The sequence below is a fragment of the Oncorhynchus keta genome, chromosome 11, assembly GCF_023373465.1.
Source record: "Oncorhynchus keta strain PuntledgeMale-10-30-2019 chromosome 11, Oket_V2, whole genome shotgun sequence".
Lineage (NCBI taxonomy): Eukaryota > Metazoa > Chordata > Actinopteri > Salmoniformes > Salmonidae > Oncorhynchus > Oncorhynchus keta.
Window position 1 is genome coordinate 7,187,458 of NC_068431.1, and position 27,500 is coordinate 7,214,957.

At 44.4% G+C, this 27,500-nt stretch overlaps 1 protein-coding gene across 1 annotated transcript in view; it reads right to left on the reverse strand.

Moving 5' to 3' along the window:
- Nucleotides 1–27,500, reverse strand: part of LOC118373878 (peripheral-type benzodiazepine receptor-associated protein 1) — a gene marked incomplete at its 3' end in the record, with an annotated part of 283,366 nt that overhangs the window by 32,623 nt on the left and 223,243 nt on the right. The window contains 9 exon segments of the mRNA XM_052457506.1: nt 4,997–5,137; nt 7,658–8,002; nt 8,734–8,968; nt 8,970–9,676; nt 10,069–10,220; nt 10,479–11,369; nt 12,368–12,477; nt 12,708–12,814; nt 19,722–19,939. Of these exon segments, the coding sequence (XP_052313466.1) occupies nt 4,997–5,137; nt 7,658–8,002; nt 8,734–8,968; nt 8,970–9,676; nt 10,069–10,220; nt 10,479–11,369; nt 12,368–12,477; nt 12,708–12,814; nt 19,722–19,939 (2,906 nt within the window).

The window sequence follows — 27,500 nt, forward strand, 5'->3', positions numbered from 1 at the left end:
CACACACAGAGCGAGACAGTCAGTCAGAGAGAAAGACAGACAGCAGATGATTGTACAGTAGTGCAGGGTTAGAGACACGAGTTGTATAGTATAAGAACCAGGTGGTTGTGCAGGTTGAATGAGTCTGGAGAAACGGATAGTGCAGACAGACAGTCAGTCAGACAGACAGTCAGACAGTCAGTCAGACAGTCAGTCAGACAGTCAGTCAGACAGTCAGTCAGACAGTCAGTCAGACAGTCAGTCAGACAGTCAGTCAGACAGACAGTCAGTCAGACAGTCAGTCAGACAGACAGTCAGTCAGACAGTCAGTCAGACAGTCAGTCAGACAGTCAGTCAGACAGACAGTCAGTCAGACAGACAGTCAGTCAGACAGTCAGTCAGACAGACAGTCAGTCAGACAGTCAGTCAGACAGTCAGTCAGACAGACAGTCAGTCAGACAGTCAGTCAGACAGACAGTCAGTCAGACAGACAGACGCTAGGTGGCATCAGTTACAGGTGACCTGCCGACGACACAAGCACCGGTCGAAGACAGAGAATCCAGAGGGAACACAGGATACAACGAGTGACAACACACCCATTCTGCTGCAGTAGCTATGATGGCCTGGAGCGCAGGCTTTCCCCGGAGCCGAGGCCGGGGTTCAGGCTGTACCCCCTCCACCCACCACTCAGAGCTCATCTGGTCTAACACCACCTCCCCTCGTTCCCCGGGGTCGTAGGTCAACGGCTCCTCCTCGTCTGTCCCGTACTCAAGGTCGATTTCTGTTACCGAGCCCACCGGGGAATTGACCTTCCGGACGTTCTTGCTGACCGGGTGGGAGCCCGGACCCGGTGTGTGTCCGGTGGCCTGGGTCGTAAACGCAGCGACCGCCATCTGACTCCGTAGCAAGGCTTCTCGTCTGAGCCGGTCCCCCAGTCCACCTACCAAGGCCATCGTCCCCGCCTTACTCCCCCCCCCACCGTGGTGGGCCTTCTGGGTGGCCCGGGGAACCCAAACATCCCTACTTGCCCCGGTGTCCAGCAGCCCCTCCTCGGGGTGGCTGATGCTGTCTTCTGTGTCTGTGTAGTGGACCCTGTTCTGGGCCCGAAAAACAGCACCAGCACTGTGTCTGGGTGAAGGCTCTTTGGCTTCGGGTCTGCTGCTGCTGTGGTGGTGGTGTGGCTGGGGTTGGTGTCTGGGGCTGTGGTAGTGGGGATCATCAGGATGGTGGCTGGGCCCGGCTTGGGACTGCCTGCGGTGGCGACGGTGACTGTAGTCCTCGTCGAAGCTGTTATCCTCTTCATCGGTGACCTCTGGGATGCTGAACAAGTGCTCGTTGTGGTGATGATGACCCTGCTGATGGTAGTGGTAGGCCTGGGTCTGGGCCTGAGGAGGAAGCTTCAGGATCTTCTCCACAATCTCCTCGTCACTGTCCGGCAACTCCCACTGGTCTGGCTACAGGGGTCATGGGTCAAGGGTCATCGAGGAGGAGGTGTAACAGGTGGAAGGTACGAAGGTAGGAGGTCAGAAAGGAACATTGAAGAGAGGGAGGGTGGAGTGGAGAGAGGGAGGGTGGAGTGGAGAGAGGGAGGGTGGAGTGGAGAGAGGGAGGGTGGAGTGGAGAGAGGGAGGGTGGAGTGGAGAGAGGGAGGGTGGAGTGGAGAGAGGGAGGGTGGAGTGGAGAGAGGGAGGGAGGGTGGAGTGGAGAGAGGGAGGGAGGGTGGAGTGGAGAGAGGGAGGGTGGAATGGAGAGAGGGAGGGTGGAGTGGAGAGAGGGAGGGTGGAGTGGAGAGAGGGAGGGTGGAGTGGAGAGAGGGAGGGTTGAGTGGAGAGAGGGAGGGTGGAATGGAGAGAGGGAGGGTGGAATGGAGAGAGGGAGGGTGGAGTGGAGAGAGGGAGGGTGGAGTGGAGAGAGGGAGGGTGGAATGGAGAGAGGGAGGGTGGAGTGGAGAGAGGGAGGGTGGAGTGGAGAGAGGGAGGGTGGAGTGGAGAGAGGGAGGGTGGAGTGGAAAGTGAGGGTGGAGTGGTGGGCAGGACAGGGAGACAGGAGGAACAGTGAAGAGAGTGAGGGTGGACAGGACAGGGTGACAGTGAAGAGTGAGGGTGTAGTGGTGACAGGACAGGGTGACAGTGAAGAGTGAGGGTGGAGTGGTGACAGGACAGGGTGACAGTGAAGAGTGAGGGTGGAGTGGTGACAGGACAGGGTGACAGTGAAGAGTGAGGGTGGAGTGGTGACAGGACAGGGTGACAGTGAAGAGTGAGGGTGTAGTGGTAGACAGGACAGGGTGACAGTGAAGAGTGAGGGTGGAGTGGTGACAGGACAGGGTGACAGTAAAGAGTGTGAGTGTAGTGGTGACAGGACAGGGTGACAGTGAAGAGTGAGGGTGGAGTGGTGACAGGACAGGGTGACAGTGAAGAGTGAGGGTGTAGTGGTAGACAGGACAGGGTGACAGTGAAGAGTGAGGGTGGAGTGGTGGACAGGACAGGGTGACAGTGAAGAGTGAGGGTGGAGTGGTGACAGGACAGGGTGAAAAGAAAATGAATCAAAACGGTGAGTGAATTCAAGAGTGAAAGAGAAAAAACAAAATTAAAAACAAACATAACCAAAACAGAGGCTGTCCTCCACAGCCTGATCAGGTGTCTGTGTTACGGTGTGTGTGTGTTACGGTGTGTGTGTGTGTTATGGTGTGTGTGTGTTATGGTGTGTTATGGTGTGTTATGGTGTGTGTGTGTGTGTTATGGTGTATGTGTGTTATGGTGTTATGGTGTGTGTGTGTCATGGTGTGTGTGTGTGTGTGTGTGTGTGTGTGTGTGTGTGTGTGTGTGTGTGTGTGTGTTGTGGTGTGTCTGTGTTATGGTGTGTTATGGTGTGTGTGTGTGTGTGTGTGTGTTGTGGTGTGTCTGTGTTATGGTGTGTTATGGTGTGTGTGTGTGTGTGTGTGTGTGTGTGTGTGTGTGTGTGTGTGTGTGTGTGTGTGTGTGGTGTGTCTGTGTTATGGTGTGTTGTGGTGTGTGTGTGTTATGGTGTGTGTGTGTGTTATGGTGTGTGTGTGTGTTATGGTGTGTGTGTGTTATGGTGTGTTATGGTGTGTGTGTGTGTGTGTTATGGTGTGTTATGGTGTGTTTTGGTGTGTGTGTGTCATGGTGTGTGTGTGTGTTATGGTGTGTGTGTGTTATGGTGTGTGTGTGTTATGGTGTGTGTGTGTTATGGTGTGTTATGGGGTGTGTGTGTTATGGTGTGTGTGTGTGTCATGGTGTGTGTGTGTGTGTCATGGTGTGTGTGTGTGTGTGTGTGTGTGTGTGTGTGTGTGTGTGTGTTATGGTGTGTCTGTGTTATGGTGTGTGTGTGTTATGGTGTGTTATGGTGTGTGTGTGTGTGTTGAGGTGTGTGTTGTGGTGTGTGTGTGTTATGGTGTGTTATGTGGTGTTATGGTGTGTGTGTGTTATGGTGTGTTATGGTGTGTGTGTGTTATGGTGTGTGTGTGTTTATGGTGTGTTATGGTGTGTTATGGTGTGTGTGTGTTATGGTGTGTTATGGTGTGTGTGTGTGTGTGTTATGGTGTGTTATGGTGTGTTTTGGTGTGTGTGTGTCATGGTGTGTGTGTGTGTGTGTGTGTGTGTGTGTGTGTGTGTGTGTGTGTGTGTGTGTGTGTGTGTGTGTTATGGTGTGTGTGTGTGTTATGGTGTGTGTGTGTTGTGGTGTGTCTGTGTTATGGTGTGTGTGTGTGTGTTATGGCGTGTGTGTGTTGTGGTGTGTGTGTGTTATGGTGTGTTATGTGGTGTTATGGTGTGTGTGTGTTATGGTGTGTTATGGTGTGTGTGTGTTATGGTGTGTGTGTGTTATGGTGTGTGTGTGTTATGGTGTGTTATGGTGTGTTATGGTGTGTTATGGTGTGTTATGGTGTGTGTGTGTGTGTTATGGTGTGTTATGGTGTGTTTTGGTGTGTGTGTGTCATGGTGTGTGTGTGTGTGTGTGTGTGTGTTATGGTGTGTGTGTGTGTTATGGTGTGTGTGTGTTGTGGTGTGTCTGTGTTATGGTGTGTGTGTGTGTTATGGTGTGTGTGTGTGTTATGGTGTGTTATGGTGTGTTATGGTGTGTCTGTGTGTTATGGTGTGTTATGGTGTGTGTGTGTTATGGTGTGTGTGTGTTATGGTGTGTTATGGTGTGTTATGGTGTGTGTGTGTCATGGTGTGTGTGTGTGTGTGTTATGGTGTGTGTGTGTGTTATGGTGTGTGTGTGTTATGGTGTGTGTGTGTTATGGTGTGTGTGTGTTATGGTGTGTGTGTGTTATGGTGTGTGTGTGTGTGTTATGGTGTGTGTCCTTCTGTAGCTCAGTTGGTAGAGCATGGCGCTTGTAACGCCAGGGTAGTGGGTTCAATCCCGGGACCACCCATACGTAGAATGTATGCACACATGACTGTAAGTCGCTTTGGATAAAAGCGTCTGCTAAATGGCATATATTATTATTATTATTATATTATTATGGTGTGTGTGTCATGGTGTGTGTGTGTCATGGTGTGTGTGTGTGTGTGTGTGTTATGGTGTGTGTGTGTTATGGTGTGTGTGTGTCATGGTGTGTGTGTGTGTGTGTTATGGTGTGTGTGTGTGTGTGTTATGGTGTGTGTGTGTTATGGTGTGTGTGTGTTACGGTGTGTGTGTGTTATGGTGTGTGTGTGTGTTACGGTGTGTGTGTTTGTTACGGTGTGTGTGTGTTACGGTGTGTGTGTGTGTGTTACGTTGTGTGTGTGTTACGTTGTGTGTGTGTTACGTTGTGTGTGTGTTACGTTGTGTGTGTGTTACGGTGTGTGTGTGTTACGGTGTGTGTGTGTGTGTGTGTGTGTTTATGGTGTGTGTGTGTTACGTTGTGTGTGTGTTACGGTGTGTGTGTGTTACGGTGTGTGTGTGTTACGGTGTGTGTGTGTTACGGTGTGTGTGTGTGTGTGTGTGTGTTACGGTGTGTGTGTGTGTGTGTCTGTGTGTGTGTGTGTGTTATGGTGTGTGTGTGGTGACTGTTTACCCTGTTGGCTCCGGTGGTGTACCCCCGGGCCAAGGCGGATCCAGGGGGGTCAGAGTAGAGGTCATCCTCCTCTTCCTCCAGGATATCAGACAGGTCAGATCCCCTACTGCTCTCTGGCTCCATCGGACCGGCGGTATACCGCTGAACCACAGGACAGAACCACACAGCACAACACACTTACAGACCGGCCGCTGAACCACAGGACAGAACCACACAGCACAACACACGTACAGACCGTGGAATAACCAATGATGTCTTAGATATTGGATAAGATATTGGCTAACTCAGACAAAATATACAAATCTACATTTAGAGTCGATATTATTTTAGTGCTATTAACTGTAGGTGCCAATAAAAGTGGAACATTAATTTATTAGGTACATTTGCGCTAAATTGTACTATGAGCGCTGGAATATCTTGATATCCTGCCTCTATCCTCAATGCTTCCTGGTCTGAAGCACCCTCTTGATACATAAGAGATAATGATCAGTATATAACAGTATCAGTATATAACTTTCAACATGCAGAAATACAGCCGGTATTATGCATTTTGTATCATATGATGTAAAACATAATAGCGGCTGTATTTCTGTATTTTGAAAGTTATTTATCTTGAAAACTTGATTTGCTGACATGCAAAACATTTTGGGGACCACATCAACAATGGACTAATGGAACTAATTCAAAGAAGCACAGGTCAGTACTAACTAATTAATTAACTAATACATTAATGAACTGACTACTGTGCATTTGGAAAGTATTCAGACCCTGTGACCTTTTCCACATTTATGTTACAGCCTTATTCTAAATAGATTACAGCCTTATTCTAAAATGGATTTAATCAAATAAAATCTACACACAATACCTCATAATGAAAAAGCAAAAAAAAAACGTTTTTTAGAATTTCAGCAAAATTTGTTCAAATTAAAAACAGAAATAACTTATTCAGACCCTTTGCTATGACACTCGAAATTGAGCTCAGGTGCATCCTGTTTCCATTGATCATCCTTGAGATGTTTCTACAACTTGATTGGAGTTCACCTGGGATAAATTAAATTGATTGGACATGATTTGGAAAGGCACACACACCTGTCTATATAAAGGTCCCACAGTTGACTGTGCATGTCAGAGCAAAAACCAAACCACGAGGTCAAAGGAATTGTCCGTAGAGGCCCGAGACAGGATTGTGTTGAGGGACAGATCTGGGGAAGGGTAACAAAACCTTTCTGCTGCATTGAAGGTCCCCAAGAACACAGTGGCCTCCATCATTCTGCTGCATTGAAGGTCCCCAAGAACACAGTTCCATCATTCTGCTGCATTGAAGGTCCCCAAGAACACAGTGGCCTCCATCATTCTGCTGCATTGAAGGTCCTCAAGAACACATTTCCATCATTCTGCTGCATTGAAGGTCCCCAAGAACACAGTTCCATCATTCTGCTGCATTGAAGGTCCCCAAGAACACAGTTCCATCATTCTGCTGCATTGAAGGTCCCCAAGAACACAGTTCCATCATTCTGCTGCATTGAAGGTCCCCAAGAACACAGTTCCATCATTCTGCTGCATTGAAGGTCCCCAAGAACACAGTTCCATCATTCTGCTGCATTGAAGGTCCCCAAGAACTCAGTTCCATCATTCTGCTGCATTGAAGGTCCCCAAGAACACAGTGGCCTCCATCATTCTGCTGCATTGAAGGTCCCCAAGAACACAGTTCCATCATTCTGCTGCATTGAAGGTCCCCAAGAACACAGTTCCATCATTCTTAAATGGAAGAAGTTTGGAACCACCAAGACTCTTCCTAGAGATGGCCGCCCGGCCAAACTGAGCAATCAGGGGAGAAGGGCCTTGGTCAGGGAGGTGACCAAGAACCTGATGGTCATTCTGAGAGAGCTCCAGAGTTCTTCTGTGGAGATGGGAGAACCTTCCAGAAGGACAACCATCTCTGCAGCCCTCCACCAATCAGGCCTTTATGTTAGAGTGGCCAGATGGAAAAAGGCACATGACAGCCCGCTTGGAGTTTTACCAAAAGGCACCTAAAGACTCTCAGACCATGAGAAACAAGATTTTCTGGTCTGATGAAACCGAGATTGAACTCTTTTTGCTTTTTCTTTATGGGGTATTGTGTGTAGATTAATGAGGAAAAAATGTCAAGTGGCCTGAATACTTTCCAAATGCACTGTACCTACCTACCTACCTACCTACCTACCTACCTACCTACCTACCTACCTACCTACAGTACCTACCCACCCACCCACCCACCTGCCCACCCACCTACCTGCCCACCTACCTACCCACCTACAGTACCCACCTACCTGCCCACCTGCCTGCCCACCTGCCTGCCTGCCTACCTACCTACAGTGCCCCACCCACCCACCTACCTGCCTGCCTGCCCACCCACCCACCTGCCCACCTACCTACCTACCTACCCACCTACCTACCTACCTACAGTACCCACCTACCTACCTACCTACCTACCTACCTACCCACCTACTACCTACCACCTACCTACAGTACCTACCTACCTACAGTACCCACCCACCTACCTACCTACCTACCTACCTACCTACCTACCTACAGTACCTACCTACCTACCTACAGTACCTACCTACAGTACCTACCTACCTACAGTAGCTACCTACCTACCTAACTAATTAACTAACCAACCTGCTGCCTGTTGAAGCCTGTGTCCTGGTCCTGACTGAGGAACTCCTCCATGGACACCAAGCGTGTGGTCGGCCTCTCCATGGAGTAGTCTGGTTCTGACTCCAGGGGAGAGGGGGCTCTGGGGGGCCGGAGAGGCTGTGTGTCCAGGGGGTTGATGAGGTCCCCAGCGGGTGGCACAAGGGCCTTGGGCGGGGTGGGGTAGGGCTCAGGGGTTGAAAGGTTGACACGGGAGTCGTCCTCCACAGGGAGAAAGTCTGTGATGGACATGACAGGACGAAGAACTCTGGGGCGGTCTGTGTCTGCTCTGCTCTGCTCCGTGGCCGCTGCTGGGCCTAGATGTGGGCTCTGGTTGGAGGACAAGGATATACAGTATTACATACGCTTAGTCAACATAGTTACAGTAATGTAGACTAGATAACGACAGGTGAGTTCTAGAGGTTCTAGATGAGTGTTCTAGAGTAGGTGAGTTCTAGAGTTCTAGATGAACATTCTAGAGCAGGTAAGTTCTAGATGAGTGTTCTCCAGCAAGTGAGTTCTAGATTAATGTTCTAGAGCAAGTAAGTTCTAGAGTTCTAGATGAGAGTTATGGAGCATGTAAGTTTTAGAGTTCTAGATGAACATTCTAGAGCAGGTGAGACCTAGAGTTCTAGATGAGTGTTCTAGAGCAGGTGAGTTCGATATGAGAGTTCTAGAGCAGGGGAGTTCTAGATTACACTTCTAGAGCAGGTGAGTTTTAGAGTTCTAGATGAGAGCTCTAGAGCAGGTGAGTTAGAGAATTTTAGAGCAGGTGAGTTTTAGAGTTTTAGATGAGTTCTAGAGCAGGTGAGACCTAGTTCTAGGTGAGCATTCTAGAGGAGGTTAGTTCTAGAGTTCTAGATGAGTGTTCTAGAGCAGGTGAGTTCGATATGAGAGTTCTAGATCAGGGGAGTTCTAGATGACACTTCTAGAGCAGGTGAGTTTTAGAATTCTAGATGAGAGTTCTAGAGCAGGTGAGTTTTAGAGTTCTATATGACAGTTCTAGACGAGAGTTCTTAATACGAGTTCTAGAGCAGGTGTTTAAGCAGTGTTGTACATACCGTTGTGTTGATGTGAGAAGCTGATGGTAGCATGGCCTGATAGGCTGACGGTACTGATGGTAGCATGGCCTGATAGTTTAGTGCTACTGGAGATGACATAGCCTCAAGCACTGCCAAGGCAGCCCAAGGGGGGACAGGAGATTTTGCTAAGGGGTTAGCCCAGACCTCCGCGTACGAGGCAGGGTGTGGGGAGCAGGCCTCTGTGTGGAGGGCCCTGTTAGGGCCCATGGCGTGGGCGACGTCTAGTGGCGGCGAGGCAGTGGCGTAGGGCAGCGTGGACACTTTGGCAGCTGAGTTCCCATAAGATGGGGATTGGGGCTGGAAGGGTGGTGACGAAGACAGGTAGGGGGGCGACTGGTGGACAGGAGTTGACTGATGCACTGGGGGTGACTGGTAGGGGGGCGACTGGTGGACAGGAGTTGACCGATGCATTGGGGGTGACTGGTAGGGGGGCGACTGGTGAACAGGAGTTGACCGATGCATTGGGGGTGACTGGTAGGGTGGCGACTGGTGGACAGGGGTTGACTGATGCACTGGGGGTGACTGGTAGGGTGGCGACTGGTGGACAGGGGTTGACTGATGCACTGGGGGTGACTGGTAGGGGGCGACTGGTGGACAGGGGTTGACTGATGCACTGGGGGTGACTGGTAGGGGGCGACTGGTGGACAGGGGTTGACTGATGCACTGGGGGTGACTGGTAGGGTGGCGACTGGTGGACAGGGGTTGACTGACGAATGGGGGTTGACGAGGAGCAGGAGACGGCCGAAGCCTGGCCGGTCATGATGTTGGACAACTTGGCGGGCACGTTGACTGGCACAGAGTCGATGGACTCCCCATGGGCAGACATGGTGCGCACAGTGAGCTCGTGGGCTGCCATCAGGGACTGGATCTGAGACGGGCCCATTAGGGCACTGCCCGCCGTTGGGGATGACACCTCCAACACCTAGGGTATTGCAGGAGAGGAGAGAGGGGTCAACAGCACAGACACACACTATCCTCACACCTCTGAGACAAACAATAGACAAGTCAGCAGCGTGGGACAAGACATCACTGCAGTCGAAGCTGAATCACCGACAAATACTGGAACACAAACACACACCACTGTCTTGAGAAAGAGAGCAATACAGAACCTCTCTTAAAACACTGGCCTGATCGACACACTCAACGGGCCTTTAGAGACCAGAACCTCCCCTAAAACACTGGTCTGACAGACACACTCAATTCAAACTAATTTCAGAACTATCCCTCCCATCATAATTTCGTCGTCTTTTACATCCATAACCTAAAACACTCTGCTCTGTGTCGAGTGAAGAAACACAATACTACAGTTCTCGCCTTTCTCTTGTCAGCGTAGATTGTGTATCCAGTGACGCGGACCCCGTTGGAGGTCCCAGCAGCATCGATGGTGACAGGCAGCCAGCTGATGAGGGCGATTCCCGGGGACGGCCCCTGCTCCAGCTGCACGCCCAGAGGAGCGTCTGGGGGGCCTGGGAGATGAGGGATTAAACATCAAACCACGAGCAAATCTCAGCTCATAAACAGCCCCCTGACTACATTCCTCTTCTCTAATCAGGGACTGTTTTAAAGACAGAGGACACCAGTTGAGTGGAATCTCTGGCAAATCACTGACATGAATCAAACTAGCTTTCATGTAGAAACATAAAACCAGCAGTTCCTCAGCCCTCCTTACTTGGACTTGAGTATCTCTGATCTTCAGTATCTCTCACCTGTCTCGCAACACGTACCTGCGGCCAGCGTGATGAAGGTGGTGGTGGCGGTCTTGTGTTCCCGTCTCTCCTGGGGAATCTCCCAGGGGGTTTGGTGCGGCTGAGCTTCCACCTTGACAGTGTACTGAAGGCTGGGCGTGAGGTTACCGAGGCACAGTGAGTAGCTGCCAGCCTTCACCAGTTCCATCTCCTCCTCGTTCAAGGACACAACATGCACATAGTTACTGTTGCTCGGCAGCCAGGCCAGGCTGGCCGAAGTGGCGGTGACCCGGTCGACTCTGAGCTGGGTGGGCGCCACACACACGTCCCTGCCCACCAGTAATGAGCAACGGAGCTGGTCCGAGTTGCCGCGCTCCGTCAGGCTCTGCACAGACACCCGGTAGGCCTTGAGGGTGACGTCTAGTCTCTCTAGGACAGCTTTAGTCTGGGAGCCGAAGGGCACGTTGAGCTTCAGCTCCTGGTCCACGTATACATTGTAGCTCCACACGTTGCCCCAGCCCGCCGGCACCAGCGGTCCGTCCCAGCTGATGATGATGCTCTTGGCCAGCTGCTTGATGAGGGTGAGCTTGCGCGGGTAAGGCACAGTGCCCACCCCCACCTCTAGGTCCAGATCCAGGCCGTTGGTGAGGGGGGCTGGGAGGGATGGATCCGAGGGGTACTGCTCCCCTGAGGGGACGGAGAGAGAAACCGGGACGGAGGCTGCTGACGTAGGGTCTGTCCTCTCAGAGGTACCTGGGCCCCCAAGGCAGAGGTGGTGCTGGTGACTGGCGCTGTGCAGGCTGCTGTCCAGCAGGGAGTTGTGGGATATATCCGTGCCCTCGGGAACGTGGGCGCTTATCATGTCGTCGTCTGAGACACGCTCCACAAAGTTGGAGGGGACCAGCCCTCTTCGCCCGTCCATCAGCTCTCCTGAAGAGGGACAGAGAGAGAGGGGACTTCCGTTTGGTGTTTTGTTTCAGACACTTAAAAACTTTGACAGTGTTAAAAAAAAATGGTGTTAACATGTCAAATTGTAACTTTCAGTGTTAACACTTCAACATTAAAAAAATCTAAATGTTAGTGTTAACATGTCAAATTGTAACTTTCAGTGTTAACATTTCAACATTAAAAAAATCTAAATGTTAGTGTTAACATGTCAAATTGTAACTTTCAGTGTTAACATGTCAGTGTTAAATTGTAACGTTCAGTGTTAAATTGTAACTTTCAGTGTTAAACTAACTTTCAGTGTTAAACTGTAACTTTCAGTGTTAAACAGTGTTAAACTGGTCCTTCTGTAGCTCAGTTGGTAGAGCATGGCGCTTGTAACGCAAGGGTAGTGGGTTCGATTCCCGGGACCACCCATACGTAGAATGTATGCACACATGACTGTAAGTCGCTTTGGATAAAAGCGTCTGCTAAATGGCATATATATATATACTTTCAGTGTTAAACTGTAACTTTCAGTGTTAAACTGTAACTTTCAGTGTTAACATGTCAGTGTTAAACTGTAACTTTCAGTGTTAACATGTCAGTGTTAAACTGTAACTTTCAGTGTTAACATGTCAGTGTTAAACTGTAACTTTCAGTGTTAACATGTCAGTGTTAAACTGTAACTTTCAGTGTTAAACTGTAACTTTCAGTGTTAACATGTCAGTGTTAAACTGTAACTTTCAGTGTTAACATGTCAGTGTTAAACTGTAACTTTCAGTGTTAACATGTCAGTGTTAAACTGTAACTTTCAGTGTTAAACTGTAACTTTCAGTGTTAAACTGTAACTTTCAGTGTTAAACTGTAACTTTCAGTGTTAAACTGTAACTTTCAGTGTTAACATGTCAACATAAAAAAAAAATCTAAATATCAGTGTTAACATTTCAGTGTACATTTTTTTACTTTCAGTGTTAAAACGTAAGGTTTTGGAGAAGTCCCACCTTCATAGAAGCCATCGTCATCCATACCGCCATAAACATAGATGTACTCCCCAGCGGTGAGAGGCAGCTCCACCTCTGGGTTATCATTGGGACCATCATAAGGGTTATAGCTGGAGAAAAATAAAGCCGTATTATCAACGCTGAAGTCTTTGAAACACAACTCATCTCATTGTTATTGTTAACCATTGTAATACCGAGATTCTCTGTGAAAAATAATAAGAAGAAACATTCTTTAATTCTTTCTACTAATTAACGCCACTAAATCTAGCATCTAAACAATAACTAGGACAAATCAACAACTAAGTGAAGTCATACGGCTGATTTGGCCGACGCTCCTTACCTGTATCTGGCAATGAACACCTGTAGCTGGGAGGCTCCCCTGAGAGCTGTGTAAGGCGCTGGGGATACATCGATGTCCAGCTCCTCCACTTCACTGGCCGTGTCAACCTGACAACATGACAGTCAACAATGAGGCTCTGGAAACATGTTGTACTCTGTGCTGCTGGGTGGGTAAGAGCTTGACGCCGGCAATTTAAATTCACGCACCTGTTTTGTCCAGGAAAATATGACATATTCATGAAGAAAAAAAAAATGTATAGCTGGAATCACTGGAATGTAAAGTGTCTTTAGATAAAAGCGCTTGCTAAATGGTATATACTTCGTATTGGAACTTTGATCTGTCATCAGAGGTCAAAACCTTCCCACCCCCTGGCTGGAGCAATGCCTCCTGAATAGCAGAAGGCCACAAGCATGATTATTATTGTTTTTCTGTCATCGACATCAGACATTCTGCAAAGAGATTTATGTATAACGTGGGGCAGCTGGGTACAGTTCACAGTGGATTGGGACAGTGGCCACTTAAACAGTACCTTCTCTCAAAATACTCCCAGCATCAGCTTAATGATGACCGCCTATGTTTTCCTCTGGCTAATACTGCAGGCCGACCCAAACACACAAACACCCTATTCCCTACAGGCTACAGTGCACTACATCCCTATATAGTGCAAAACGTGTTGACCAGGGCAGATACGGTTCCAATAGACACACTGATATGAAAACACACTGATATAAATGCTGAGTGTGTTTGTTCGTCGTCTGGTCGTATGACTAGTTATAGGGTATGAATGATACACTACATGTAAACAATGAGAAAACAGACATCGTATTTATAGCTCCCCGCCTGGGAAAAAACCTTTTCAGGATAATCACACACAACTACTACCACCTTTTATAATCCAAAACAGAATCCACAGCACTGGGATTATCTCACTAAATATGAGCTTTAGAGAGCCAGCTGTTGTTGGTAGTGTCTGGCTGGATGGATGGATGGATGGATGGATGGATGGATGGATGGCTGGCTGGCTGGATGGATGGATGAGAGGGAGGATAGACACTCACTACAGACATGATGAGAGGGAGGATAGACACTCACTACAGAGACTGGATGAGAGGGAGGAGAGACACTCACTACAGAGAGACTAGATGAGAGGGAGGATAGACACTCACTACAGAGAGACTAGATGAGAGGGAGGATAGACACTCACTACAGAGAGACTAGATGAGAGGGAGGATAGACACTCACTACAGAGAGACTAGATGAGAGGGAGGATAGACACTCACTACAGAGAGACTAGATGAGAGGAGGATAGACACTCACTAGAGAGACTAGATGAGAGGGAGGATAGACACTCACTACAGACTAGATGAGAGGGAGGATAGACACTCACTAGAGAGAGACTAGATGAGAGGGAGGATAGACACTCACTGCAGAGAGACTAGATGAGAGGGAGGATAGACACTCACTGCAGAGAGACTAGATGAGAGGGAGGATAGACACTCACTACAGAGAGACTAGATGAGAGGGAGGATAGACACTCACTACAGAGAGACTAGATGAGAGGGAGGATAGACACTCACTACAGAGACTAGATGAGAGGGAGGATAGACACTCACTACAGACTAGATGAGAGGGAGGATAGACACTCACTGCAGAGAGACTAGATGAGAGGGAGGATAGACACTCACTACAGAGACTAGATGAGAGGGAGGATAGACACTCACTACAGACTAGATGAGAGGGAGGATAGACACTCACTGCAGAGAGACTAGATGAGAGGGAGGATAGACACTCACTACAGAGAGACTAGATGAGAGGGAGGATAGACACTCACTACAGAGAGACTAGATGAGAGGGAGGATAGACACTCACTACAGAGAGACTAGATGAGAGGGAGGATAGACACTCACTACAGAGACTAGATGAGAGGGAGGATAGACACTCACTACAGACTAGATGAGAGGGAGGATAGACACTCACTAGAGAGAGACTAGATGAGAGGAGGATAGACACTCACTACAGACTAGATGAGAGGGAGGATAGACACTCACTGCAGAGAGACTAGATGAGAGGAGGATAGACACTCACTACAGAAAGACTAGATGAGAGGGAGGATAGACACTCACTACAGAGACTAGATGAGAGGGAGATGAGAGGAGAGGATAGACACTCACTGCAGAGAGACTAGATGAGAGGGAGGATAGACACTCACTACAGAGAGACTAGATGAGAGGGAGGATAGACACTCACTACAGAGAGACTAGATGAGAGGGAGGATAGACACTCACTACAGAGAGACTAGATGAGAGGGAGGATAGACACTCACTACAGAGACTAGATGAGAGGGAGGATAGACACTCACTACAGACTAGATGAGAGGGAGGATAGACACTCACTAGAGAGAGACTAGATGAGAGGGAGGATAGACACTCACTACAGACTAGATGAGAGGGAGGATAGACACTCACTAGAGAGAGACTAGATGAGAGGGAGGATAGACACTCACTGCAGAGAGACTAGATGAGAGGGAGGATAGACACTCACTGCAGAGAGACTAGATGAGAGGGAGGATAGACACTCACTACAGAGAGACTAGATGAGAGGGAGGATAGACACTCACTACAGAGAGACTAGATGAGAGGGAGGATAGACACTCACTACAGAGAGACTAGATGAGAGGGAGGATAGACACTCACTGCAGAGAGACTAGATGAGAGGGAGGATAGACACTCACTACAGAGAGACTAGATGAGAGGGAGGATAGACACTCACTACAGAGACTAGATGAGAGGGAGGATAGACACTCACTACAGAGAGACTAGATGAGAGGGAGGATAGACACTCACTACAGAGAGACTAGATGAGAGGGAGGATAGACACTCACTACAGAGACTAGATGAGAGGGAGGATAGACACTCACTACAGAGAGACTAGATGAGAGGGAGGATAGACACTCACTAGAGAGAGACTAGATGAGAGGGAGGATAGACACTCACTACAGAGAGACTAGATGAGAGGGAGGATAGACACTCACTACAGAGAGACTAGATGAGAGGGAGGATAGACACTCACTACAGAGAGACTAGATGAGAGGGAGGATAGACACTCACTACAGAGAGACTAGATGAGAGGGAGGATAGACACTCACTACAGAGAGACTAGATGAGAGGGAGGATAGACACTCACTACAGAGAGACTAGATGAGAGGGAGGATAGACACTCACTACAGAGAGACTAGATGAGAGGGAGGATAGACACTCACTACAGAGAGACTAGATGAGAGGGAGGATAGACACTCACTACAGAGAGACTAGATGAGAGGGAGGATAGACACTCACTACAGAGACTAGATGAGAGGGAGGATAGACACTCACTACAGAGAGACTAGATGAGAGGGAGGATAGACACTCACTACAGAGAGACTAGATGAGAGGGAGGATAGACACTCACTACAGAGAGACTAGATGAGAGGGAGGATAGACACTCACTACAGAGAGACTAGATGAGAGGGAGGATAGACAAGACAGAGAGAGACTAGATGAGAGGGAGGATAGACACTCACTACAGAGAGACTAGATGAGAGGGAGGATAGACACTCACTACAGAGAGACTAGATGAGAGGGAGGATAGACACGACAGAGAGACTAGATGAGAGGGAGGATAGACACTCACTACAGAGAGACTAGATGAGAGGGAGGATAGACACTCACTACAGAGAGACTAGATGAGAGGGAGGATAGACACTCACTACAGAGAGACTAGATGAGAGGGAGGATAGACACTCACTACAGAGAGACTAGATGAGAGGGAGGATAGACACGACAGAGAGACTAGATGAGAGGGAGGATAGACACGACAGAGAGACTAGATGAGAGGGAGGATAGACACTCACTACAGAGAGACTAGATGAGAGGGAGGATAGACACTCACTACAGAGAGACTAGATGAGAGGGAGGATAGACACTCACTACAGAGAGACTAGATGAGAGGGAGGATAGACACTCACTACAGAGAGACTAGATGAGAGGGAGGATAGACACTCACTACAGAGACTGGATGAGAGGGAGGATAGACACGACAGAGAGACTCAGACCCAAAACTAGCTGCCTAGAACACAAAGCTGGACACTGCATGAGGGAGGGACTGCTGCTTCAAAACTCCAACCCAAAAGGATATTATCTTTCCCACTGCAAGTGCTGCATGTCTTTGGTCAATGTCCTACACCACAATGCCACGCGAGAGAGACAGAAAAAAAATTATGCACAAAGCTGGAAACTGAATTAGAGAAGACCGAGACCAGCCAACCTCAACAAGGTCTTATTCTGTTATCTCTAACACTGAGAGAAGACAGACCTCCAACCTCAACAAGGTCCTATTCTGTTATCTCCAACACTGATAGAAGACAGACCCCCTCAACAAGGTCTTATTCTGTTATCTCTAACACTGAGAGAAGACACCCCTCAACAAGGTCTTATTCTGTTATCTCTAACACTGAGAGAAGACAGACCCCCCCAACCAGGTCTTATTCTGTTATCTCTAACACTGAGAGAAGACAGACCTCCAACCTCAACAAGGTCCTATTCTGTTATCTCCAACACTGATAGAAGACAGATCCCCTCAAAAAGGTCTTATTCTGTTATCTCTAACACTGAGAGAAGACACCCCTCAACAAGGTCTTATTCTGTTATCTCTAACACTGAGAGAAGACAGACCCCCCCCCAACCAGGTCTTATTCTGTTATCTCTAACACTGAGAGAAGACAGACCTCCAACCTCAACCAGGTCTTATTCTGTTATCTCCAACACTGAGAGAAGACAGACCTCCAACCTCAACCAGGTCTTATTCTGTTATCTCCAACACTGATAGAAGACAGACCTCCAACCTCAACCAGGTCTTATTCTGTTATCTCTAACACTGAGAGAAGACAGACCTCCAACCTCAACCAGGTCTTATTCTGTTATCTCCAACACTGAGAGAAGACAGACCTCCAACCTCAACCAGGTCTTATTCTGTTATCTCTAACACTGAGAGAAGACAGACCTCCAACCTCAACCAGGTCTTATTCTGTTATCTCTAACACTGAGAGAAGACAGACCTCCAACCTCAACCAGGTCTTATTCTGTTATCTCCAACACTGATAGAAGACAGACCCCCTCAACAAGGTCTTATTTTGTTATCTCCAACACTGATAGAAGACAGACCCCCTCAACAAGGTCCTATTCTGTTATCTCCAACACTGCAATGTGCTGTATTTGCCAGTGTGTATTTAATCCCTAGCCAGTGTGCTAGTACAGCCAGTGCCGTGTGTGAGAGAAAGAAAGGCTAATGACGTTTTTTGTCAAATCTATTAAGTCTGACATGCAAATCCACGGGACTAATAATGCCATTTATTGGAGACAACCCATGATCTGGACGACTTGAGGATTTTTTTTATTTTATTTATTTTTTTATTTGAGTCCAATTGACTGAAAATAGCTTAGCAGTTATTCTCATGACAAAAAAAAAACATTTGTGCGAGTGTCGCAAATTATAGTACATGCTAATTTTTTTGCCACTGTACCAGAGTTAAACTAAAACTAAAATGCTGAGTCAGTCTGATATGTCCACAATTATGATGCCCTTAGTAAGACTACGCCACCACCACACATGATTCCAGGTCATGATTTAAAGTTAAATGGGAAACTCTCCATATGAAATAAATTGTGATTCTCCCTAGTGAGTAGTGATTCTCTCTAGTGAGTAGTGATTCTCCCTAGTGAGTAGTGATTCTCCCTAGTGAGTAGTGATTCTCCCTAGTGAGTAGTGATTCTCCCTAGTGAGTAGTGATTCTCTCTAGTGAGCAGTGATTCTCCCCAGTGAGTAGTGATTCTCTCTAGTGAGCAGTGATTCTCCCTAGTGAGTAGTGATTCTCCCTAGTGAGTAGTGATTCTCCCTAGTGAGTAGTGATTCTCCCTAGTGAGTAGTGATTCTCCCCAGTGAATAGTGATTCTCCCTAGTGAATAGTGATTCTCCCCAGTGAGTAGTGATTCTCCCCAGTGAATAGTGATTCTCCCCAGTGAGTAGTGATTCTCCCCAGTGAATAGTGATTCTCCCTAGTGAATAGTGATTCTCCCTAGTGAGTAGTGATTCTCCCTAGTGAGTAGTGATTCTCTCTAGTGAGCAGTGATTCTCTCTAGTGAGTAGTGATTCTCCCTAGTGAGCAGTGATTCTCTCTAGTGAGCAGTGATTCTCTCTAGTGAGTAGTGATTCTCCCTAGTGAGTAGTGATTCTCTCTAGTGAGCAGTGATTCTCTCTTGTGAGCAGTGATTCTCTCTAGTGAGCAGTGATTCTCCCTAGTGAGCAGTGATTCTCCCTAGTGAGTAGTGATTCTCTCTAGTGAGCAGTGATTCTCTCTAGTGAGCAGTGATTCTCTCTAGTGAGCAGTGATTCTCCCTAGTGAGCAGTGATTCTCCCTAGTGAATAGTGATTCTCCCTAGTGAGTAGTGATTCTCTCTAGTGAGTAGTGATTCTCCTAGTGAGTAGTGATTCTCTCTAGTGAGTAGTGATTCTCTCTAGTGAGTAGTGATTCTCTCTAGTGAGTAGTGATTCTCCCTAGTGAGCAGTGATTCTCCCTAGTGAGTAGTGATTCTCCCTAGTGAGTAGTGATTCTCTCTAGTGAGTAGTGATTCTCTCTAGTGAGCAGTGATTCTCCCTAGTGAGCAGTGATTCTCCCTAGTGAGTAGTGATTCTCCCTAGTGAGTAGTGATTCTCTCTAGTGAGCAGTGATTCTCTCTAGTGAGTAGTGATTCTCCTAGTGAGCAGTGATTCTCTCTAGTGAGCAGTGATTCTCCCTAGTGAGTAGTGATTCTCCCTAGTGAGTAGTGATTCTCCCTAGTGAGTAGTGATTCTCCCTAGTGAGTAGTGATTCTCCCCAGTGAGTAGTGATTCTCCCTAGTGAGTAGTGATTCTCCCTAGTGAGTAGTGATTCTCCCTATTGAGTAGTGATTTAATGATATGAAACAGAGCTGGAGCTCTCACCTCGTGTGGCGTGGGGCTGGTCCTGCGTGGGTTGTGGTGGGGGCTGTGGTGGGACTCGGCTGACTTGGGGGAGAGGTGGGTGGTATCAGAGGCAGACTTGGGGGTGCTGGAGGACTTGGTCAGGCTGATGGTGGGCAGCTCACGGTGCTTTACGGTGGGGGAGCGTGTGAGACCCGCAGCGTGAGGGGTGGCCCCCATCCGTAGAGTTGTTGCCACTTCTAGGAGGAAGAAGACACTTCATGAGCAAACATATACCACTTCTGGTTTTTCATGTTTATTAGGTAGGACAGTGAGAAAGTGAGAGGAAAGATAGGATGATAGAGCGTAATAGAAGAGCGGTGGGTCGGATCGGAACCCATGCGAGCAGCAGCACGTGTTCTGGAGGCAGTGTCCTAGACAGCTGGTCACCCCAGGCCACACACATATGGTGGTTGGTATGTGGTTGGTGTGCAGGCTGCTAGGCGACCAGTAGGATGTGAAGGTAATGGAAGCAGGCAGGCCTACGTCATCCCAGGCTGATTAAACAGTGGAGTAAAACCCTCCTGTCTACATCTTTCTCTGTGCTTAATTACATAAAAATCATACAATGTGATTTTCTGGATGTTTGTTTTAGATTCTGTCTCTCACAGTAGAAGTGAACCAATGATAAAAATGACAGAACTCTACATGCAAGTAGGAAAACCTGCAAAATCGGCAGTGTATCAAATACTTGTTCTCCCCACTGTATATGGATGGATATATAGATGGACAGATGGATATATGGATGGACAGATGGATATATAGATGGACATATAGATGGATATATAGATGGACAGATGGATATATAGATGGACATATAGATGGACAGATGGATATATAGATGGACATATAGATGGACAGATGGATATATAGATGGATATATAGATGGACAGATTGATATATAGATGGATATATAGATGGACAGATGGATATATAGATGGACATATAGATGGATATATAGATGGACAGATGGATATATGGATGGATATATGGATATATGGATGGATATATGGATATATGGATGGATATATAGATGGACAGATGGATATATGGATGGACAGATGGATATATAGATGGACAGATGGATATATGGATGGACAGATGGATATATGGATGGACAGATGGATATATGGATGGACAGATGGATATATGGATGGATATATAGATGGACAGATGGATATATAGATGGATATATAGATGGACAGATGGATATATAGATGGATATATAGATGGACAGATGGATATATAGATGGATATATAGATGGACAGATGGATATATAGATGGATATATAGATGGACAGATGGATATATAGATGGACATATAGATGGATATATAGATGGACAGATGGATATATGGATGGATATATGGATGGATATATATAGATGGACAGATGGATATATGGATGGACAGATGGATATATGGATGGACAGATGGATATATGGATGGAGAGATGGATATATGGATGGATATATAGATGGACAGATGGATATATGGATGGACAGATGGATATATGGATGGATATATAGATGGACAGATGGATATATAGATGGACAGATGGATATATGGATGGATATATAGTTGGACAGATTTATATATGGATGGATATATAGATGGACAGATGGATATATAGTTGGACAGATGGATATATGGATGGATATATAGATGGACAGATGGATATATAGATGGATATATGGATGGATATATAGATGGACAGATGGATATATAGTTGGACAGATGGATATATGGATGGATATATAGATGGACAAATGGATATATGGATGGATATATAGATGGACAGATGGATATATAAATGGATATATAGTTGGACAGATGGATATATAGTTGGACAGATGGATATATGGATGGATATATATAGATGGACAGATGGATATATGGATGGATATATAGATGGACAGATGGATATATGGATGGATATATAGTTGGACAGATTTAAATATGGATGGATATATAGAAGGACAGATGGATATATGGATGGATATATAGATGGACAGATGGATATATAGATGGACAGATGGATATATGGATGGACAGATGGATATATGGATGGATATATAGATGGACAGATGGATATATAGATGGATATATAGTTGGACAGATGGATATATGGATGGATATATAGATGGACAAATGGATATATGGATGGATATATAGTTGGAATGATGGATGGATATATAGATGGACAAATGGATATATGGATGGATATACAGTTGGGCAGATGGATATATGGATGGATATATAGATGGACAGATGGATGGATATATAGATGGACAGATGGATATATGGATGGATATATAGATGGACAGATGGATATATGGATGGACAGATGGATATATAGATGGACAGATGGATATATGGATGATATATAGTTGGACAGATGGATATATGGATGGATATATAGATGGACAGATGGATATATAGATGGACAGATGGATATATGGATGGATATATAGTTGGACAGATGGATATATGGATGGATATATAGATGGACAGATGGATATATGGATGGATATATAGTTGGACAGATGGATATATGGATGGATATATAGTTGGACAGATGGATATATGGATGGACATATAGATGGACAGATGGATATATGGATGGATATATGGATATATGGATGGATATATAGATGGACAGATGGATATATGGATAGACAGATGGATATATAGATGGACAGATGGATATATGGATGGATATATAGTTGGACAGATGGATATATGGATGGATATATAGATGGACAGATGGATGGATATATAGATGGACAGATGGATATATGGATGGATATATAGATGGACAGATGGATATATGGATGGATATATAGTTGGATGGATGGATATATAGTTGGACAGATGGATATATGGATGGATATATAGATGGACAGATGCATATATGGATGGATATATAGATGGACAGATGGATATATGGATGGATATATAGTTAGGCAGATGGATATATGGATGGATATATAGATGGACAGATGGATATATGGATGGATATATAGATGGACAGATGGATATATGGATGGATATATAGTTGGACAGATGGATATATGGATGGATATATAGTTGGACAGATTTATATATGGATGGATATATAGTTGGACAGATTTATATATGGATGGATATATAGATGGACAGATGGATATATGGATGGATATATAGATGGACAGATGGATATATGGATGGATATATATATGGACAGATGGATATATGATATATAGATGGACGGATGGATATATAGTTGGACAGATGGATATATAGATGGACGGATGGATATATAGTTGGACAGATGGATATATGGATGGATATATAGATGGACATATAGATGGACAGATGGATATATGGATGGATATATAGATGGACAGATGGATTTATAGATGGATATATAGTTGGACAGATGGATAAATGGATGGATATATAGATGGACAAATGGATATATGGATGGATATATAGATGGACAAATGGATATATGGATGGATATATAGATGGACAGATGGATATATAGATGGACAGATGGATATATGGATGGATATATAGATGGACAGATGGATATATGGATGGATATATAGATGGACGGATGGATATATAGTTGGACAGATGGATATATGGATGGATATATCGATGGACAAATGGATATATAGATGGACAGATGGATATATAGATGGACAGATGGATATATAGATGGATATATAGTTGGACAGATGGATATATGGATGGATATATAGATGGACAGATTGATATATATAGATGGATATATAGTTGGAATGATGGATATATGGATGGATATATAGTTGGACAGATGGATATATGGATGGATATATGGCTGGATGGATATATGGATGGATATATAGTTGGACAGATGGATATATGGATGGATATATAGTTGGACAGATGGATGGATATATAGATGGACAGATGGATATATGGATGGATATATAGATGGACAGATGGATATATGGATGGATATATAGTTGGACAGATGGATATATGGATGGATATATAGTTGGACAGATGGATATATGGATGGATATATAGTTGGACAGATGGATATATGGATGGATATATAGATGGACAGATGGATAGACAGATGGATATATGGATGGATATATAGATGGACAGATGGATATATGGATGGATATATAGATGGACAGATGGATGGATATATAGATGGACAGATGGATGGATATATAGATGGACAGATGGATATATGGATGGACAGATGGATATATGGATGGATATATAGATGGACAGATGGATATATGGATGGATATATAGATGGACAGATGGATATATGGATGGATATATATATGGACAGATGGATATATAGATGGACGGATGGATATATAGTTGGACAGATGGATATATGGATGGATATATAGATGGACAGATGGATATATAGATGGATATATGGATGGATATATAGATGGACAGATGGATATATAGATGGATATATAGTTGGACAGATGGATATATGGATGGATATATAGATGGACAGATGGATATATGGATGGATATATAGATGGACAAATGGATATATAGATGGACAGATGGATATATGGATGGATATATAGATGGACAGATGGATATATGGATGGATATATAGATGGACAGATGGATATATGGATGGATATATAGATGGACAGATGGATATATAGATGGACGGATGGATATATAGTTGGACAGATGGATATATGGATGGATATATCGATGGAAAGATGGATATAGATGGACTGATGGATATATGGATGGATATATAGATGGACAGATGGATATATAGATGGATATATAGTTGGACAGATGGATATATGGATGGATATATAGATGGACAAATGGATATATGGATGGATATATAGATGGACAGATGGATATATAGATGGATATATAGTTGGAATGATGGATATATGGATGGATATATAGTTGGACAGATGGATATATGGATGGATATATAGATGGACAGATGGATGGATATATAGATGGATATATAGATGGACAGATGGATATATGGATGGATATATAGTTGGACAGATGGATATATAGATGGATATATAGGATATATAGATGGATGCTGGATATATAGATGGATATATAGTTGGACAGATGGATAAATGGATGGATATATAGATGGACAAATGGATATATGGATGGATATATAGATGGACAAATGGATATATGGATGGATATATAGATGGACAGATGGATATATAGATGGACAGATGGATATATGGATGGATATATAGATGGACAGATGGATATATGGATGGATATATAGATGGACGGATGGATATATAGTTGGACAGATGGATATATGGATGGATATATCGATGGACAGATGGATATATAGATGGACAGATGGATATATAGATGGATATATAGTTGGACAGATGGATATATGGATGGATATATAGATGGACAGATGGATATATATAGATGGATATATAGTTGGAATGATGGATATATGGATGGATATATAGTTGGACAGATGGATATATGGATGGATATATGGCTGGATGGATATATGGATGGATATATAGTTGGACAGATGGATATATGGATGGATATATAGATGGACAGATGGATGGATATATAGATGGACAGATGGATATATGGATGGATATATAGATGGACAGATGGATATATGGATGGATATATAGTTGGACAGATGGATATATGGATGGATATATAGTTGGACAGATGGATATATGGATGGATATATAGATGGACAGATGGATAGACAGATGGATATATGGATGGATATATAGATGGACAGATGGATATATGGATGGATATATAGATGGACAGGATGGATGGATATATAGATGGATAAATGGATGGATATATAGATGGACAGATGGATATATGGATGGACAGATGGATATATGGATGGATATATAGATGGACAGATGGATATATGGATGGATATATAGATGGACAGATGGATATATGGATGGATATATATGGACAGATGGATATATAGATGGACAGATGGATATATAGTTGGACAGATGGATATATGGATGGATATATAGATGGACAGATGGATATATAGATGGATATATGGATGGATATATAGATGGACAGATGGATATATAGATGGATATATAGTTGGACAGATGGATATATGGATGGATATATAGATGGACAAATGGATATATGGATGGATATATAGATGGACAGATGGATATATAGATGGACAGATGGATATATGGATGGATATATAGATGGACAGATGGATATATGGATGGATATATAGATGGATGATGGATATATGGATGGATATATAGATGGACAGATGGATATATAGATGGACGGATGGATATATAGTTGGACAGATGGATATATGGATGGATATATGGATGGAAAGATGGATATATAGATGGACTGATGGATATATGGATGGATATATAGATGGACAGATGGATATATAGATGGATATATAGTTGATGGATGGATATATGGATGGATATATAGATGGACAAATGGATATATGGATGGATATATAGATGGACAGATGGATATATAGATGGATATATAGTTGGAATGATGGATATATGGATGGATATATAGTTGGACAGATGGATATATGGATGGATATATAGATGGACAGATGGATGGATATATAGATGGATATATAGATGGACAGATGGATATATGGATGGATATATAGTTGGACAGATGGATATATGGATATATAGTTGGACAGATGGATATATGGATGGATATATAGTTGGACAGATGGATATATGGATGGATATATAGATGGACAGATGGATATATGGATGGATATATAGATGGACAGATGGATATATGGATGGATATATAGATGGACAGATGGATATATAGTTGGACAGATGGATATATGGATGGATATAAAGTTGGACAGATGGATATATGGATGGATATATAGATGGACAGATGGATATATGGATGGATATATAGTTGGACAGATGGATATATGGATGGATATATAGATGGACGGATGGATATATAGATGGACGGATGGATATATAGTTGGACAGATGGATATATGGATGGATATATAGATGGACATATGGATATATGGATATATAGATGGATATATGGATGGACAGATGGATATATGGATGGACAGATGGATATATAGATGGACAGATTGATATATGGATGGATATATAGATGGATATATGGATATATAGATGGATATATGGATGGACAGATGGATATATGGATATATAGATGGACAGATTGATATATAGATGGATATATAGATGGACAGATGGATATATGGATGGACAGATGGATATATAGATGGACAGATTGATATATGGATGGATATATAGATGGACAGATGGATATATGGATATATGGATGGATATATGGATATATGGATGGATATATGGATGGATATATGGCTGGATATATGGATGGATATATGGATATATAGATGGATATATGGATGGATATATGGATGGATATATAGATGGACAGATTGATATATGGATGGATATATAGATGGACAGATTGATATATGGATGGATATATAGATGGACAGATGGATATATGGATGGATATATAGATGGACAGATGGATATATGGATGGATATATAGATGGACAGATTGATATATGGATGGATATATGGATGGATATATAGATGGACAGATTGATATATGGATGGATATATAGATGGACAGATGGATATATGGATGGATATATAGATGGATAGATTGATATGATGGATATATGGATGGATATATAGATGGAC